The sequence below is a fragment of the Notamacropus eugenii genome, chromosome 1 (assembly GCF_028372415.1).
Source record: "Notamacropus eugenii isolate mMacEug1 chromosome 1, mMacEug1.pri_v2, whole genome shotgun sequence".
In the NCBI taxonomy this organism is placed as follows: domain Eukaryota; kingdom Metazoa; phylum Chordata; class Mammalia; order Diprotodontia; family Macropodidae; genus Notamacropus; species Notamacropus eugenii.
The window spans coordinates 403,762,346-403,777,305 of NC_092872.1; the positions used below are offsets into that span (position 1 = coordinate 403,762,346).

Consider the following 14,960-nt stretch of genomic DNA (forward strand, 5'->3'; position numbering starts at 1 on the left):
AAACTTTGAACTGAAGTTTAGCTCTTCCTTCCATTCTTTAAAAAGTGTGATTCTACAAACACCACATTGCCAAAGGGGGCCATGACATAAAAATGGTTAAGAACCCCTGCATGAGAGGATGATTCAAATAAACCCTGATGATTCATTACCATGAGCCACAAGATCTCATTCTTGATGCACAAAAGCCGAATGGGCCCCAGCTGGCTGTTCCATATCTGCCTTCATGGAACTCTTTCATAGTGATGAGATCAAAAAGTTTAATTTTCACTGAAATCAAAATGACACAAAGAGCATTTTACAGGTGCCCGTTTCATATTTCACCTAGAACTATGAAGCTCAATATTCTGGGGGAGCAATCGTGCATATGGAGGAAGGCAGCCCTGCCAAGGAGAGGTATGGGATAGCCTAACCCCGCAACCCACAAGGTTCAAGTCAGCTTTCTAGCTAATACTTTTCAAGGCATGGAATTGCATCACCAGAGGCACGGCTCTCCTATGCTGAAAGCACTTGACCTTCCACCTCATTTTACAACGCAGATGTTTAAAAAAAAATCCATAAGCCTCAGTTGCATGTCACTGAATTATTGATAACATATTACAGTATTTTTTTTTACAAATTCCTTAACAGAGCAGTAGAGGAGAAATATTTTATTAAGATTATTAGCTTCAAATTAGTATCTGAGTAACAAACGCATGAAGCCAGATTAGCCGTAAGGCAGAATGCCTGTACTTTCTTTGATAATATTAGTTAGCAATTTTCTGGACAAAGGTCAAACTTTTTTTTTTATTAAGCACATTCCACAGTACAAAGCTTTAGGTCATGAACAATATCTGTACAATTTAACAGCTTCAATAAGCTGTTCAGACACAAACTTATTTCGAACAGATAATTGGCAAACATAATTAATTACAAGTTAGAAGTAGACTATCCCAGTGCTTTGAAACATTAATATAGCAGTAATGTACAGTTGCTGAAGTTAGCAAAACCAAAATCCAGAGTGCAGCCAGAAATTGCTACTATGAATCCCCGAAGTCAGATTCCTTGAGTGCCAAAGATAGAGTAGTCCACTCGCTATGGTTTAATAAGCACAATCCAAAAGTTGTGTGCACGTTCAAACACCAAGATCTCCCAAGGAAAATGAGAAATTTCCATTTTACACATGCATAAAAAAGGACACTGCTCTCTGAGAAAGAATTTGCCATTTTCTTCTGGGCTGCAAGAACATCTTTTCTTAGCCGGTTTAATATTAAAGCTATAAGATGAAAAGGGTTAAAAGTAAGCCACTTCCACGAACTACTGTCAAGCTTACAAAACTGTGACCTTACTTCTGCACTTTGAGGTTTTATCATTTCGAAGAAAGAAATTACTTGTAACATAAAGAAGAAAGATTTAACTGAAGAAAAGAAAGAAAGAAAGAAAAAGAAACTACACATTGATCCCAACACTTGTCTCAATGCAAAGGATAAAATATAGCAAAGCAATCTGCCCTTTGGTAGTATCTGTGTGTGCTTTCACTGGGAAGAGGTTTGATTCACAAGAGGATGCCACTGTTAGCCATGCTTGTTCACTGCATTTTAATATTAATTTATTGGTCCTTTAAATACCATGGACATTCCTGGATTAAAACAAATGTCAAAGGACAAATAAAACATAACATTGTACATGAAAAAAGAGCGGCAGCTGACACTTCAGTGCCAATATGATCTGCACAGACAGTCAATGTGACAATGTCATTCATACCTACTTGAATTTGAGTGCATTTGGAAGCTAAGGGTAACAAAACAAAATCATTTGCTGAAAACTGCAGTCATATGAATCAAATCAAGAGAAATGACATTTGTGAGTAATCCCTTCCCGCAGAAGCATGCCACTAAATACACGAGACTGAAAATGAAAGACAAGGAAAGCCTTGCAACCTAAGATGGAGGCCTTCTGACGAAGGAGATGTCCAAAAACAAAACTACAAAGGAGCCACACACACCAGCACACACACCAAGCACTGGCCTGGGGCTAGGGCCTAAATACCAGACAGAGTCTAGACCCAGAAAGAGACATGGGAGCCAACAGAGTCTCCTCTCTTGACTAAGCATCTACTTCAATTCAGATAGAGTAAAATTAAAAATATAAATACATTTAAATTTTGACTCAGGACATCGTTCAATTGTGGAGCCAAGTAAATGCTATCAAAAAAAGCTAACTTGTAAGTACTTCAGAGTATCATTAAGGAAACAAACAAAAAAAAATTTTTTTAAGGTACATCTATTATACATACTACAGAACAGAAACAAAATATTTTAATTTTTTTAAACTTAGAAATTACATTTTTAAAACATAGTTCCCATAAAAAAAATCTTATGAATACTGCACAGAGGATTCTAGATAATCCACATGAACCCCTGGGTGCCAGTCATTGAGAATCTCCCTTGGCTAAGTGCTAATACAGTATGCATTAGTGTCTCGGGATCAGGAGGCCCTGACTCCATACACCTTGAGGTTAAACTGTTATGTACATTCTATCTACATGCTGACACAGTATTTTAAATTAGGAGGCAAGCACTCATGTAAAGGTATGACTATATCAAATATCAGTAAAACAGAGGAAAGCAGGAAGAGAGGGTATTAATAAAAGAAAAGCCAGTGCCATATTACCAGTTGGCAGATAATATCATCTGGTTTACAATTCTTTAAATTAAAAGAAGTGGAGCAGAAATAAAGTAAAATCCAAAATATTATTAAACAATCCAGAAATATTCCCAAACGTCCAACACACTCCTTATAAAACAAGTTCTCGATGCAGAGTAACTCGTACAGTCAAAAGGAGGATGCCGACTTCCAAAAGGAACAATGTACATTCTGGGCATGTGTTTGGCACCCAAATTTCATCGGAGAATGTGATGCTGTTCTTTAAAGTCAGACCAAAGTGCAAAGCAATATAAATTAGGCCAAGTCTTTTCTTGAATTTTCATTTACTTCTGTAAAACAGATTGTAAATTCAGTTTATATGAAAAATTTACAGTTGAAGCATTAGGTTTTTTCATGGCAGGGAAGTTCAGGCATTTTCTTATCTACTTGAAGTCAACATGACGGTCATAAATGCCTCCAAGTAAACAGTCAGGAGTCAGAGATCGCAAAAAAAATGAGGAGAATTTAGAGTTGTGCTGCTTTGCATCTACACAGCATCTAGAACCAATTCCAACTTCATACTCAGCTGTGAACGAACACTCGTGGGCATGTGATAGCTGTGTAGCCAGTAGTTCAAGACTATGGAACCCTAAAATGAAGAACAGACACATTAAATGTCTTGACATTTACCTTTGCATTACCCCCCCACTACCATCCAAATACAAAGCCTTCTCTTTTCAGTATAATCTAATCAAATATTCTGGGAAATAGGACTACCAGCACAGTGTGTAGAGTGCTGAACTTGGGAGTCAGAAAGGAAAACCAGAATTCAAATCCTGCCTCTGACACTTGATAGCTACGTGATGACCCTGAGTGGGTCATTTCCTGGTCTTACTTTTCTTATCTGTTATAAGGGGATAATCATCACAGCTACCTCTCAGGTGAGGATCAAATGAGATAGCATCTGCAAAGCACTTAGTAAACCTCCAAGTGTTACTGGGTGTGGATAAAATATGTTGACAATAGAACTATAGCATTTAATCTTTCTTCGATGATTCAGAAGGTATTTCAAGACCATGATCACATAGAATCAGAGAACCTGAATCAGAAGGAAGCCCTCAGAGGTTATTAATCCAGTCCAATCTACACCTGACCAGAATTATCTACAACCTTCCTGAAGCTGGCTACCTATCAAGTCTCCACTTGAAGACTTCCAGTGGTGGGAAAACCTCTTTCCTGAAGCAATCAATTCCATTCTGGGACAGCTCTGAGAGGAAGTTTTCATTGTTATGAGTTTTAATTACCATTGCAGAAGTATAAGAATGACAACTGCCAGGGAATTTCTGTCAACAGAATGCAACGTACAAAATTTACTGTATTTGTAAGAAATTTCATTGGAAAAGGCAATGATATATTGGAAAAGCATTATGCTGGGAGAAAGAAAACTTCGTTCTACGGTTGGCTATGTCCTCAATTCATTAAGTCACCATGGGCAGTGTGTTGGGCTTCAATTTCTCTGTATGCGAAAGGAGAGGGTCAGAGCAGATGATCTCTCATGTTTTTTCTAGCTCTAAAACTCCTCAATCAAATTTTTATAATGTATTGGAATGAGCTGCCGCCAGAAAGTCCAAATGTTGTGTCTTAATTTCATAGGAAGTTTTAATCCCTTAAATGTTTACAAGCCACCTTCCTTTAGAAAAATGTGAGTCTATGATTTTAAATATTCAACTAAATTCAACTCATTAAATCTTTGCTGATCACCTTTACTGATTTCATTCATATCTCCTTGGCAAAACTAGCCTTGAAGTCCCTGACCCACACGGATCTCTTTTAATACCAAAATTCTTCTAGTCTTCACTATAGGATGTGGAGTATGGTTCTATATGATCTTATTCTGATATGTGACAGAGGTGGGGTTGGGGGGGCATGGAGGCAGCACAGTATAGTGATCCTAGAGACCTGGATTTGAGCTTGGGCTCTGGCACTTACTAGATTACAAAATCTTGGGTAATTTACTTAAACTGCTCTGAACACAACTTTCTCTTTTGTAAGATGAGGATAAATAAAAATGTTTATACTACCTATTTCCCAGAGTTTTTGTAAGGGAAATGTGTTGTAAATCCTAAAGTGCTAGGGAAATGTGTACAATCAGAATCATTATCTTAATAGAGAGGTGTTATGCAATGAGACATCATTATGTTGGTTTCTCTATAACCAAAAACTACATTAAGCTTAGAATTTCCAGAATCCAGGCAACCCTAAAGCCCAAGTAATCACAATCATTTTACTATACAATGCTGCTCAACTTTCACAATGGTGACTTGGACATACCCTAAGATCCTTGGACACCTCTAACTATATTCTCATTCTTTCCAACTGGCAATGCAACTTATGCTACATGTCTCAGTAAACCATAATACAAGTAACAAGGATATACTATTCCTCACGTATTCCAGATGAAAGCAAATTTTATGTGTTCCTTTGTTTGGAACACATGTGAAATACAAATTTAAAGTATGTAGTATTTCAGTATCTTACAATTTAAAAGAAGTAGCATAGATAACATTATTATCCATTAAACTACCTTCCTTTGTGTCTGTGGGTCTGGTAAGCTGTCTTCAGAATGTACTAAAAATAATATAGTAATGAAGAAAGACCATTTTAACATTTTTAATTTAAAAAAAGCCCACAAAATTGGGAAATAAAAACAATAGCCCAGAAGTATTTTCTGCTGGAGATAAACGAGCATTAAAGAATCTCTGAATAAATCTAATTCCTACATTTCCTGAGCAAAGGACCTGCCTTACTAGATTTTAGCTGGGAGACTTTCACTTCTGTAACAGTGAAATCATCTTTAAGAGTGGGATTTTTCTTGTAGCGCTTAGATCTTAGCATCTTAGCATATCATATGGTAACAATTTTTGTCATGTTACAATAAATGAAAAGAATTCAAAAAAAGGCAATAAAATCCTTGTAGCTGACTGCCAGGGTTGTCAAAAGCAATTTGCTTTGAAGAAGCAAACACATTTGGAACCTTGTAAAAGAGGTTCATTGCTTGTATTAGGTCTTTGGGACCTACCACCTGAAAGAGCAGATAACATTTTCCACTGATTTACAGTTTATCGTCATAACAAAACACTGTAGGGAGTGATCTTTACAGAGTTGTTTTTTGACTTCTTGAATGGGTAACACACACACACACACACACACACACACACACACACACACACACTTTCTTCCTTCCTGAGATAAACAAAGGTGATTATCACACCTCAACTAAAGGAATCCTATTTGAGACCTTATAAACCAGGGAGCTATTCAAAAATGTATTGAATGTGTGACATTTTATTAGAGGAAGGTATTAAAATGAAACTGAAAATTTTTTTTCAAGTCTCAAATTTACTTGAATTTTGTGCTTTCCCAAGGTGAGAACTTTCAGAATATGTGAATATATCAGAAACTGTATTTCCCCTCTTCTCAGGAAGACTCAACATTTGCAAGAGCATCTCCATAGCTCTATGTTTGTACTGTTGAGGTTTTTTGACATTTGTGAGGTTCATCTAACCCCATTTGAAGGTAGGTTTCCTAATGTCAGTGAAGAATCTTGTGTTCTTCCTTCATGACTCTCCACAATATCTAAGTATACAGTTCTATTCAGTAAACATTGAATGTGATGAAAACCTTTGGTTTTCAATTAGTAAGGTGAACCTACTAATAAAATCAATTTATCCAAGGAGAGGAGATTGTAAAGAAAGAATAATTCCCATTAAAAATGCTATAGATTCTCATCAGTCTCCAAGAAGCAAAGCGTCATAAAGCTAGAACTTTGAAAAGTGACCGTGTATTTGGTTCTGATGACACAAAATCTGGATTCAAAGAAATCTGCCAGTAGTTATGAGAGCATTCTTTTACTTCCTCTTTTTGGTCTAGACAAGGGGCAGAGAATTCTCCTCTATATGGTTATCTTTTAGCACTGGATTTAAAAAAATTTTTTTTTAAACGAGGCACAAAGAAGAGTGATGTGTGACTACTGCTCCCACATTCTCTAAAGGGAATTTCAGAGATCATGTCCCAGAGGACTTAAGGAAATCACCCTCTTGGGCCAGGCTGTCCTGACAGGTGAAAACTTATCATACCTACCCCTGCCAGAACCCTAGCCACACTCTTTTACCCTGACCACTTTCCAACCCATATATTCCCCTTTCCTCCACACTCTTCCTTCTTTCTAGCACTTCCTCTGAGGCATCAAGTCAATATCATCATTGCTTTTGGAAAAGGAGTGGCAATTTGAATGGACCCCTATGATTCCCACTCAAAACCTCTATGACTTACCAAACACACACACACACACACTTCTTTTCTCTCTCTCTCCTTGAAGGTAGGACTGACCTGCTTTTTGTGTTTGTAAACCCAACACATTGAACAGGCTTAATAAATACATTCTATCAAAAGGGTAGGAGGAAAGACACAAGGGAAACTCAAAGAAGAATCCAAAGAGCTTTGCTCTCCTGATTTCCTGAGGTCTCTAACAGTGACTAGAAGCATTTAGAGAAAATGACCTGATAATGATGACTCAACCTGTATAACATCACATATGAAGCAGTTGAATCACTACAATTTATTAGCAAATGGCAAACACAACTGGGAATAGCAAATAAAAAAGCATACCTGATGTGGGTAAAAGTGCAGACTGTTATCTGGAGATGTAAGTGTATGTTCTAGAGGGAGAGCGAGTCTCATTCTGGGCACTGGGAGGGACATTTAGGAAATCCCAAATCAGAATAGTGTCATCGTGCGAACTACTAATGATCTGAAATTCATCAAACTGCAGTCGAAACACCCGTCCAGAATGTTCCTGTAAAACCAAACAGGTTCATTAATGAAGTAAGATATAAACTTTCTAGAATTCTCCATACTGTGGCTTTTAGCATGAGGACACACTGCTGTTGTTTTTACTAGTTTCCTGGTAGACTTTCTAGAACATAGCAGAGTGGGCTGTCTATGGGGAACAATGATTTCCCTGTCACTGGGAACTCTTCAAGTCAAGTCTCGGTGTAAAGGATTCCACAGACAAGATTCATGATTTGGTAAAGACTGGACTAGAAGAAGACAAAGTTCCTTCCAGCTATGGGATTCTGTGTAGTTAAGTCATTTCCCCTTTTCAGGACTGGATTTCCTAATCCGTAGGATGAGAATATCAGACTAAGATGAGTGCTTCTTAATCAATAAAGGTCCATGGAGGATTTATATCTTTATTTAAATATAAATGGCTTCCTTTATAATTCTAAAAGTTTTAATGTATTTAAAAATATGATTCTGAGAAGAGATCCCTAGGCTTCATTTAACTACCAAACGACCCATGACACAAAATTGGGTAAGAACTTTTGCATTAAATGGCCTCTGAACTTTACTGCAGAAGCCATCATTTGAATACTTTGTTCTCTATTCCAAGAGCACATTTCTTCTTCTACTCCATAGTTTTATATCTGTGCCCTACATTTTTAGCTGTTTTGGAACCCTTCCTTTTTGGAAGTAGGCATTCCTACTTTTAATGGCCAGAAGACTGCCCCAAGTTCAAAGAAGCATTTACGGTTATTCAGTTCCAACTCCAGGGTCAATATAGTTTGGAAAAAGGCTTGCTAGAACAGAGATATCAAGTTCTCTCTAATTCGGGTTAACAAAACAAATTCATTTGAAGGTACTTTTTAAGGCATGAAAGATTTAAGACCTTTAACTTGTGATGTAAATTCACCTGCAAACAGACATGTTTCTGCATATGGCCTCAATACATATAAGTGAAAAAATACATACCACCAATGTACGCAAACATAATGTGCTTGCTGGTGCCCGGGGGTCAAGAGCAGCTTGCAAATCCCAAACCTTAATTTTTCTATAACATAAAAATAATGTGAATTAAGATTTTACTGAGCAGAAAAGGAACACAATAAAAAGACGGAAACAGAAAACTTGATTTGGGTTCAACGCTCATTCTTTCTGCTTAAAAAAGTGGAATTTATAGTGTTTGCTCTCGAATTTTCACAGCTGAAGGTAAATGTGCATTTTGCAATATATATGAATTTAATACATTTCACTTTGGATGTGTGTCTTATTTCTCCATCCTGCTTTTCTCTCCCCCTGCCCCTCACCAAATTAAGCTCATTAAAGATAGGGATCATCCTTATTTATTTTAGCATCAGAACAGTGATTCACACAGTCAGTGTGTAAAGATAAAGTTTCCAAATTTTACTGAAGGAAGTATTATGGTCTTTTTCTCTGGGCCACCCTATCTTTTAGCCTGGAGGGGATAGACTATAGAGATGACATTTAGTAACAACAGTTACCTTGTAAGTCAACGGACCGCTAGGTCTAATTTGAGCTCTACAGGCTCTAATGATGTTATTTTGCCACCCACAGGCCTTCTGGACAGGGAAATGTTATTGGAAGAAAAATTACTAGCCAGGAACTTCTAGTTCTTATATTTCTTATAGTTATAAGGTCACCACTGATGTAATTATAACAATATAGTCATTTGTTTTAAACACATACCCATCGTAGGCTCCGCTCACAATCCTCTTGTTATCAAATCTGATGCAGCGGACTAATTCTTCATGTCCTTCTAAAACCCTCAAACATGCACCGCATTCAATATCCCATAGCCTTAAATAAGAAATAAGCATTGTCATGCAAGTGACACATATGATGCAGAGAATACTCTGCCTCATCATCCCATAATACAGGATTATAACATACAACATACAAAGTACTGCTTGTGGAATGTTTTAACTATGAGTACTTGTGTTGCACTTGATTCTGATTCTTAGTTACTGGTAAGAGAATGTGGTCAAATATATTCTGGGTAAATTCTGTGTAGGGAGGGAGAGGTCTGCACATGGCGGTGGATCAAGGTTCTCTAATGCCAACCCATATACCAATGCCACAAAGCGGAAATTGCCCCCACTCCCTTTCTCCCCTCCTTACGGGACACAAAACACTGTCAACTAGATAGAGGCTCCACACAAGCTAAGGGATGATGAAACGTAATACAAAAAAACAAGGCTGGTGGATTCCACATTCCTTAAAAGGCCTGCAAGTGAGGCTGAGATTATTGTCTTTTCCTTGACCTGGACCAGGAACAAGTTTGTTTCCCAGTCTCTGAGAGATGCCTATCAGTTAGGTAATGACAAGAGATTTAAATGCAGTGGATAAATCCATCCCCCTATTCTTAATCTGATTTCCCTGGCAAATATTGATGTTAGAAGGATTTTTATTAACTATTCTTTTAGCTTATATATTACTCACTGATTTTCTAGGCTATCTTTAAAAAAGAGACAGAGAGACTAACACAAATAACAGCAACCAAAAAAAAAAAGGGGGGGGGGGGCGGAATAGAAGACCAAGAATATGGAACATGGCTCCAATGGTCAACTCTAGAGTAACCTTGTCATGCTACTCGTCCAGAACTACACCCTGACTACATCTTCAAACAAAAGTTCTTAGCATTCTTAATATGCAGCAGTGTCTCTGATCTAGTCTGAATGAGTAGCAGCTCAGCACTGCATAACTAAAGTTCAAGAGTACCAGCAAAACTAAGGCAGCCAAAACGATGATTTCTAATGTTTATTCGCTGCCAAAGATAATGAGCATCACGTCCAAAATGAAAAGCATTGTCCTAAGATTCAATCTTTAAGTCAAAAGTCCACAGAATTTTAGAGTCTGTTGTAAATCAAACAGGTACATAGGAGACTAAAAGGTGTCTTCCAAAAACTAAATACAATCTTTATTTTGCCTGCAAATCTTAAAGTGTTTGGGACATAAATCCCAAGTGACCATTATTTGTGTAAAACTCTGAACACGGTAGAGAATCATTTCCACTCACCTAATGGTATTGTCTGAGGACCCACTTACAACTAGTCGATCCCTATACTGCAGGCAGGCAATGCCACGCTTGTGCCCATTCAGAGTACGCACAAATTCACAAGTACTTGTGCTCCAGACCTGCGTAATAAATTATAATTTTTTAATAACTTAATAAAAAATATTTCCATAGTACTTTAAAAAAATTACAGGTTTGAAGAACATTTGGTTATAAAACACAATCTAAAAACCTAAAAACTGGAAGCCTGGAGGGCAAGTTGGATGTAGAGAAAGGTTTTTTGCCTGCCAGGGATAAAACACTGGCTTAGAATACAAAGGGAAGTTATGGAATCTCCCTCCCCAGAGATCCTCTAAGAGGGTTTAGACACTCACTTGCCTAAGGCCAGGATCCCTCCCAGCCCAGGCATTCTTATGTCTTTCCTTCAAAGGCTAACTGACCACAGACCTATGTGGTGCCTTTTTTACGTGTGGGCCCCACCCATTCTTGTCTTTCCTGTCACTGTCTCTGCCCTTTTCAATGACTCATAACCCTATTTATGTAGAATAATTTGTAATTTATGAAATCATTTGCATAAGACATTCACACAACAAAGTACTTCAGTGGAAGAGAGATGAGGGGTACAAAGGAACCAAGCCGCCTAAGGCCGCTCTACTTGTTCCACATTCCATCTCTTACTCAGCTAAACGTGTACAGCCTGTGAGATTCCTCTACCTTCTTATGGATGAATATATCCATATTATATATCCCCTAGTGTGTGTGTACACATCTTTTTGTGTTCATACATCTGGCACGTGTGTACATGCATAAATCTCTCTCTCTCTCTCTCACACACACACCTCACCCCACAAAACAGCCCACTAACAGGACACATTTTCAACATATGCTGAAAGGTTACTTATGTGACACTTTTTCATCCCTCTTGCCTGGGACTCCAAGAGCACAGAGGGTGAAGTGACCAGAAGGGGGCACTCTGAGGATACTGAAAGGGGTTTTCTCTGTGTACTGCCAGTTCCACCCTGGTATAAAATCCACCCATGTTCCCCTGTCCTGAGTTACTGAACAATAAATTTATGAAGGCAAATCAAGATTTTTCCCCCCTTAAACTTACTTTAATGGTCCTGTCACCAGAAGCAGAGACAATATACTTGTCATCAAAGTCAACCACATTAACTGCTGCTCGGTGGCCAACCAATACGCGTCGAAGTGTGATATCAGTGGGTGACGCCATGTCCCACACTGCAATGGACCTGTCCTTTGAACAAGTCACCATTAAGCCATTGCTGAAGCGCAGGTGGAGGACTGCCTCATTGTGGTGGATCAATGTATTCAGAACTTCTCCTGTGTTCACATCCCAAACTCTAAAGGAAGAGAAAAGTATGATGCTAAGTTGAACTTGTGAAAAATACTTTTTCTTCATGCTGTGGACCTATCTCAGTATCAGCAAATGCACGTACATGTGAGTATTTTCTATTTTTAAAAGTTTCCCCAAATCCTTACTACCCCCATTTCCTAAAATACCATTACTTGCCTTTTTAAGGAAGGGGGACAAAATGTTGAATAAGATCAACAGATACGGTGACCGAATCTGACAACGTACATAGGTAGAGGACTGCTTGTTTATGGCTTAAAGATCTGTCTGGGCCCCTCAAACCTCAAGTGATATTATAAGCAACTTTCCTATTGGCCATAGTTGTAGAGAAGTGGTGAGATTAGTATAATGGAAGAGAGATAGGTAGGAAGCAAGTAACAGCTTCAGGCATTAAGTTCTTTAAACCACAAAGACATTTTTCTTCTGACTGGGTTTAGTCAAAGTTACAATTTACCTTTTGAAGTCCAGAGGCCCCCTGTGCTGTTTTATTCCCCACATCAACCCTCCTGGCACCCCAGCGCTTGGTAGCCTGCTTGCAGGCCTCCCAATCATCTTTCTTTCTGCTCAACTAGGATTGAGGGGAGAGTTCACAGGATGATTTTTAAATCTAAAAGGAACCTAAAAAACCACACAGCTATCTTAAAGATGAGGAAATCAAGTCCTTCAGAAAGGAAGTGATTTTCCCAAGGTGACACAAATGTGACAGACCTGAGACTCAAACCCAGGTTTCATGATTCTAAATCCAGTGTGTTCTTTCCAACCCAACATGCTGTCTCCCCAGACCATCTCTTCTTGTAACTGCCTCCCTGACCCAGGGGCCCAGGCCACAGGCTAGACCCCAGCTTCACTGCCAAGTAAACAGTGACAGAAGTAGTAGGCAACACTAGATATAGTTGAAGGCATGAAAAAGACCAGGTCAGATTACAAAGCTGCACAGAGAAGGAAAGCAGGAGAGTGGCCGACAGACAATACCAGGGAAAAAAATCCCAAAAGGGCAGGGGGAAGGAAGCAAGACATCTTTTCAGACATGCAGGTTGGCTCAACTCTGCGGCCTTACTGTGCTCACCTTACTGTGGAGTCTGAGGAGCCAGTTACAATGACCCTCTCATCATACTGCAGACAAAGGACTGAGCCTGTGTGTCCTGTTAGTATTTTCAAACATTCCAAGCTGGTTTTATCCCAAATCTGTTGAGATGCAAGGCCAATCACGCAAAATGTTAGCAAATCACTTTCTTGAAAACGCAATTGCTTCACTTACTTGATAAACACTTCTACTACCAGGAAGGAGAGGTATATAACAATATTTCAGAGTATTGTTGGCTTTTTGCCAACTCATTAGTAGTCCAGGCTCTCCTTTAAAGCATCTGTGTCCCTTGCCTTTTTAACTTTTGCACCGATAACCAAGTCAAGAGAGATAAGAGGGTATCTAGTCACTTAAGGTTCTGTGGGAAAGGTGAAATCTTTATACGGAACTGACTAGTGAGCACAAAAGTCAAATATTTAATACAAAGCAATCATGGATTTTAAAGAAAAAAAATATTGTTGTGTAATGCTAATTGCAAATTATTCTTACAGTCATCATATGTTGCATATCTCTGACCAAAAAAAATTATATAAGGCTTTAAAATTCATCAAAAGAATTAAACTATTTCTTTAGATAGTCTCTTAATTCAGACTGGTCTCTCTTCAGATACTTGGAAATCACAAGATTTTCCTGCACTTGACCTTGGTTAAAGAACCCATGAAAAAAAAAGTTCAATGTTCTGTTAAGCCTGAAAATGAAGCTTCCAAAAAGTCTGACCTCTAGGATATTGAACACAAAGTGAGACATGACTTCAAATCTGTATTAGAGAAATACAGTTAAAGTCAGTTTTATGTACTTAAAAGTGAACTGAAATTTTGTAGATGGGTCAACCGTTATTTTTGCGGCATTACTGAAAATGCTAATGACATTTTGGCAGAACAGGCAATTAATTCAGTGACTCATTCCAACAGCAATTTATGCTTACTAACAGTCTGACCAAAAAAGGCTAAGTCTGGCATTTTCTTTATATTTGACAATGGGAGTTTAAAACTCTTGAGTGCCATGTCTGCGTGGGGAGTGTGGAGTGCATGTCTCTTGTCTTTGGAGGAGAGCAAGGTAATACAAAGGCCTGGATAAGTATAAGAAAACTATCAGTATGTGGCTCTGGTCCACATAAAAAGCTGCCAGGGATAAGAAGGGTAGGCACATTAAGTCATCCGGACTAAAGAGAAAAATTGTCATCACATGATACCAAATTAATAATTGCAATTCTAAAAAGACCCAATACACTCACCTTAATAGAGTTATCCCTTAAGCCACTGATAATCTTTTCATCATCATACTGTAAACAGTAGACACCTTTACTATTTTCAGAGCGGCACTGAATTCTCTGCAAGTTATGTCTCCCACACCTCCAATTAGATTCTATAGTCTAGGAAGAAAACGGTAGGAGATTTTTTTTATGAGGGAAAAAATTATTCAGTTTAGTTACAGAATTTTACACCATTTCCAGAAATGTCAAACCATGGATTTCTAGGTTACATATGTGAACAACTATCTATGAGTAAACTCATGCAAACGGTTATTCTGCTCTATTTTTCACTTAACAAGCAACTGTAAAAAGATTTTTCAGTGATCTTTATTTTCTAGCTGAGGAAAAAATGACCCTGAGAATCCAATCTAATTAAAATAATCTTCTTTCCACCCATAGCATGTATATGTATGTATATATCTATATATGCATATATCTACATAGATACATACACATATACACATATGTATATTTAAATGAAATAAGTATTTCCAATTGCCTAATAGCTAATAAAGCATGATAAAAGATTCAAATATATCCCCCATACATGTGAGTTTATGGAACTACTTTATGTGTATAGGGATTAGATCCCTGCCTTTGAGGAAACTGCACCTTACTTGAGGAAACAGGATATGTAAGAAAGATAAGTAATGATACCAGATAGTTTGTGATAAATGGAGTTTATTCTACAGGCAACTGGAAACCACCGGTTTTTGAGAAGGGGAGTGATACCTGCAAAACCGTGTTTTAGAAAGAT

At 38.0% G+C, this 14,960-nt stretch overlaps 1 protein-coding gene across 6 annotated transcripts in view; it reads right to left on the reverse strand.

Moving 5' to 3' along the window:
* Window positions 1-764: 764 nt before the first annotated feature.
* The window catches only part of FBXW11 (F-box and WD repeat domain containing 11), a 90,100-nt gene continuing 75,904 nt past the window's right edge, over window positions 765-14,960 (reverse strand). For all 6 annotated transcript variants that reach the window (XM_072630968.1, XM_072630966.1, XM_072630970.1 and 3 more), the window contains 8 exons: window positions 14,186-14,323; window positions 12,934-13,052; window positions 11,607-11,856; window positions 10,499-10,617; window positions 9,169-9,279; window positions 8,434-8,512; window positions 7,291-7,477; window positions 765-3,271 (listed from right to left, as the gene is read on the reverse strand). In XM_072630968.1, coding sequence (XP_072487069.1) covers window positions 7,316-7,477; window positions 8,434-8,512; window positions 9,169-9,279; window positions 10,499-10,617; window positions 11,607-11,856; window positions 12,934-13,052; window positions 14,186-14,323 — 978 coding nt within the window. In that variant the 3' untranslated portion in view covers window positions 765-3,271; window positions 7,291-7,315. The remainder of the gene's footprint in view (window positions 3,272-7,290; window positions 7,478-8,433; window positions 8,513-9,168; window positions 9,280-10,498; window positions 10,618-11,606; window positions 11,857-12,933; window positions 13,053-14,185; window positions 14,324-14,960) is intronic.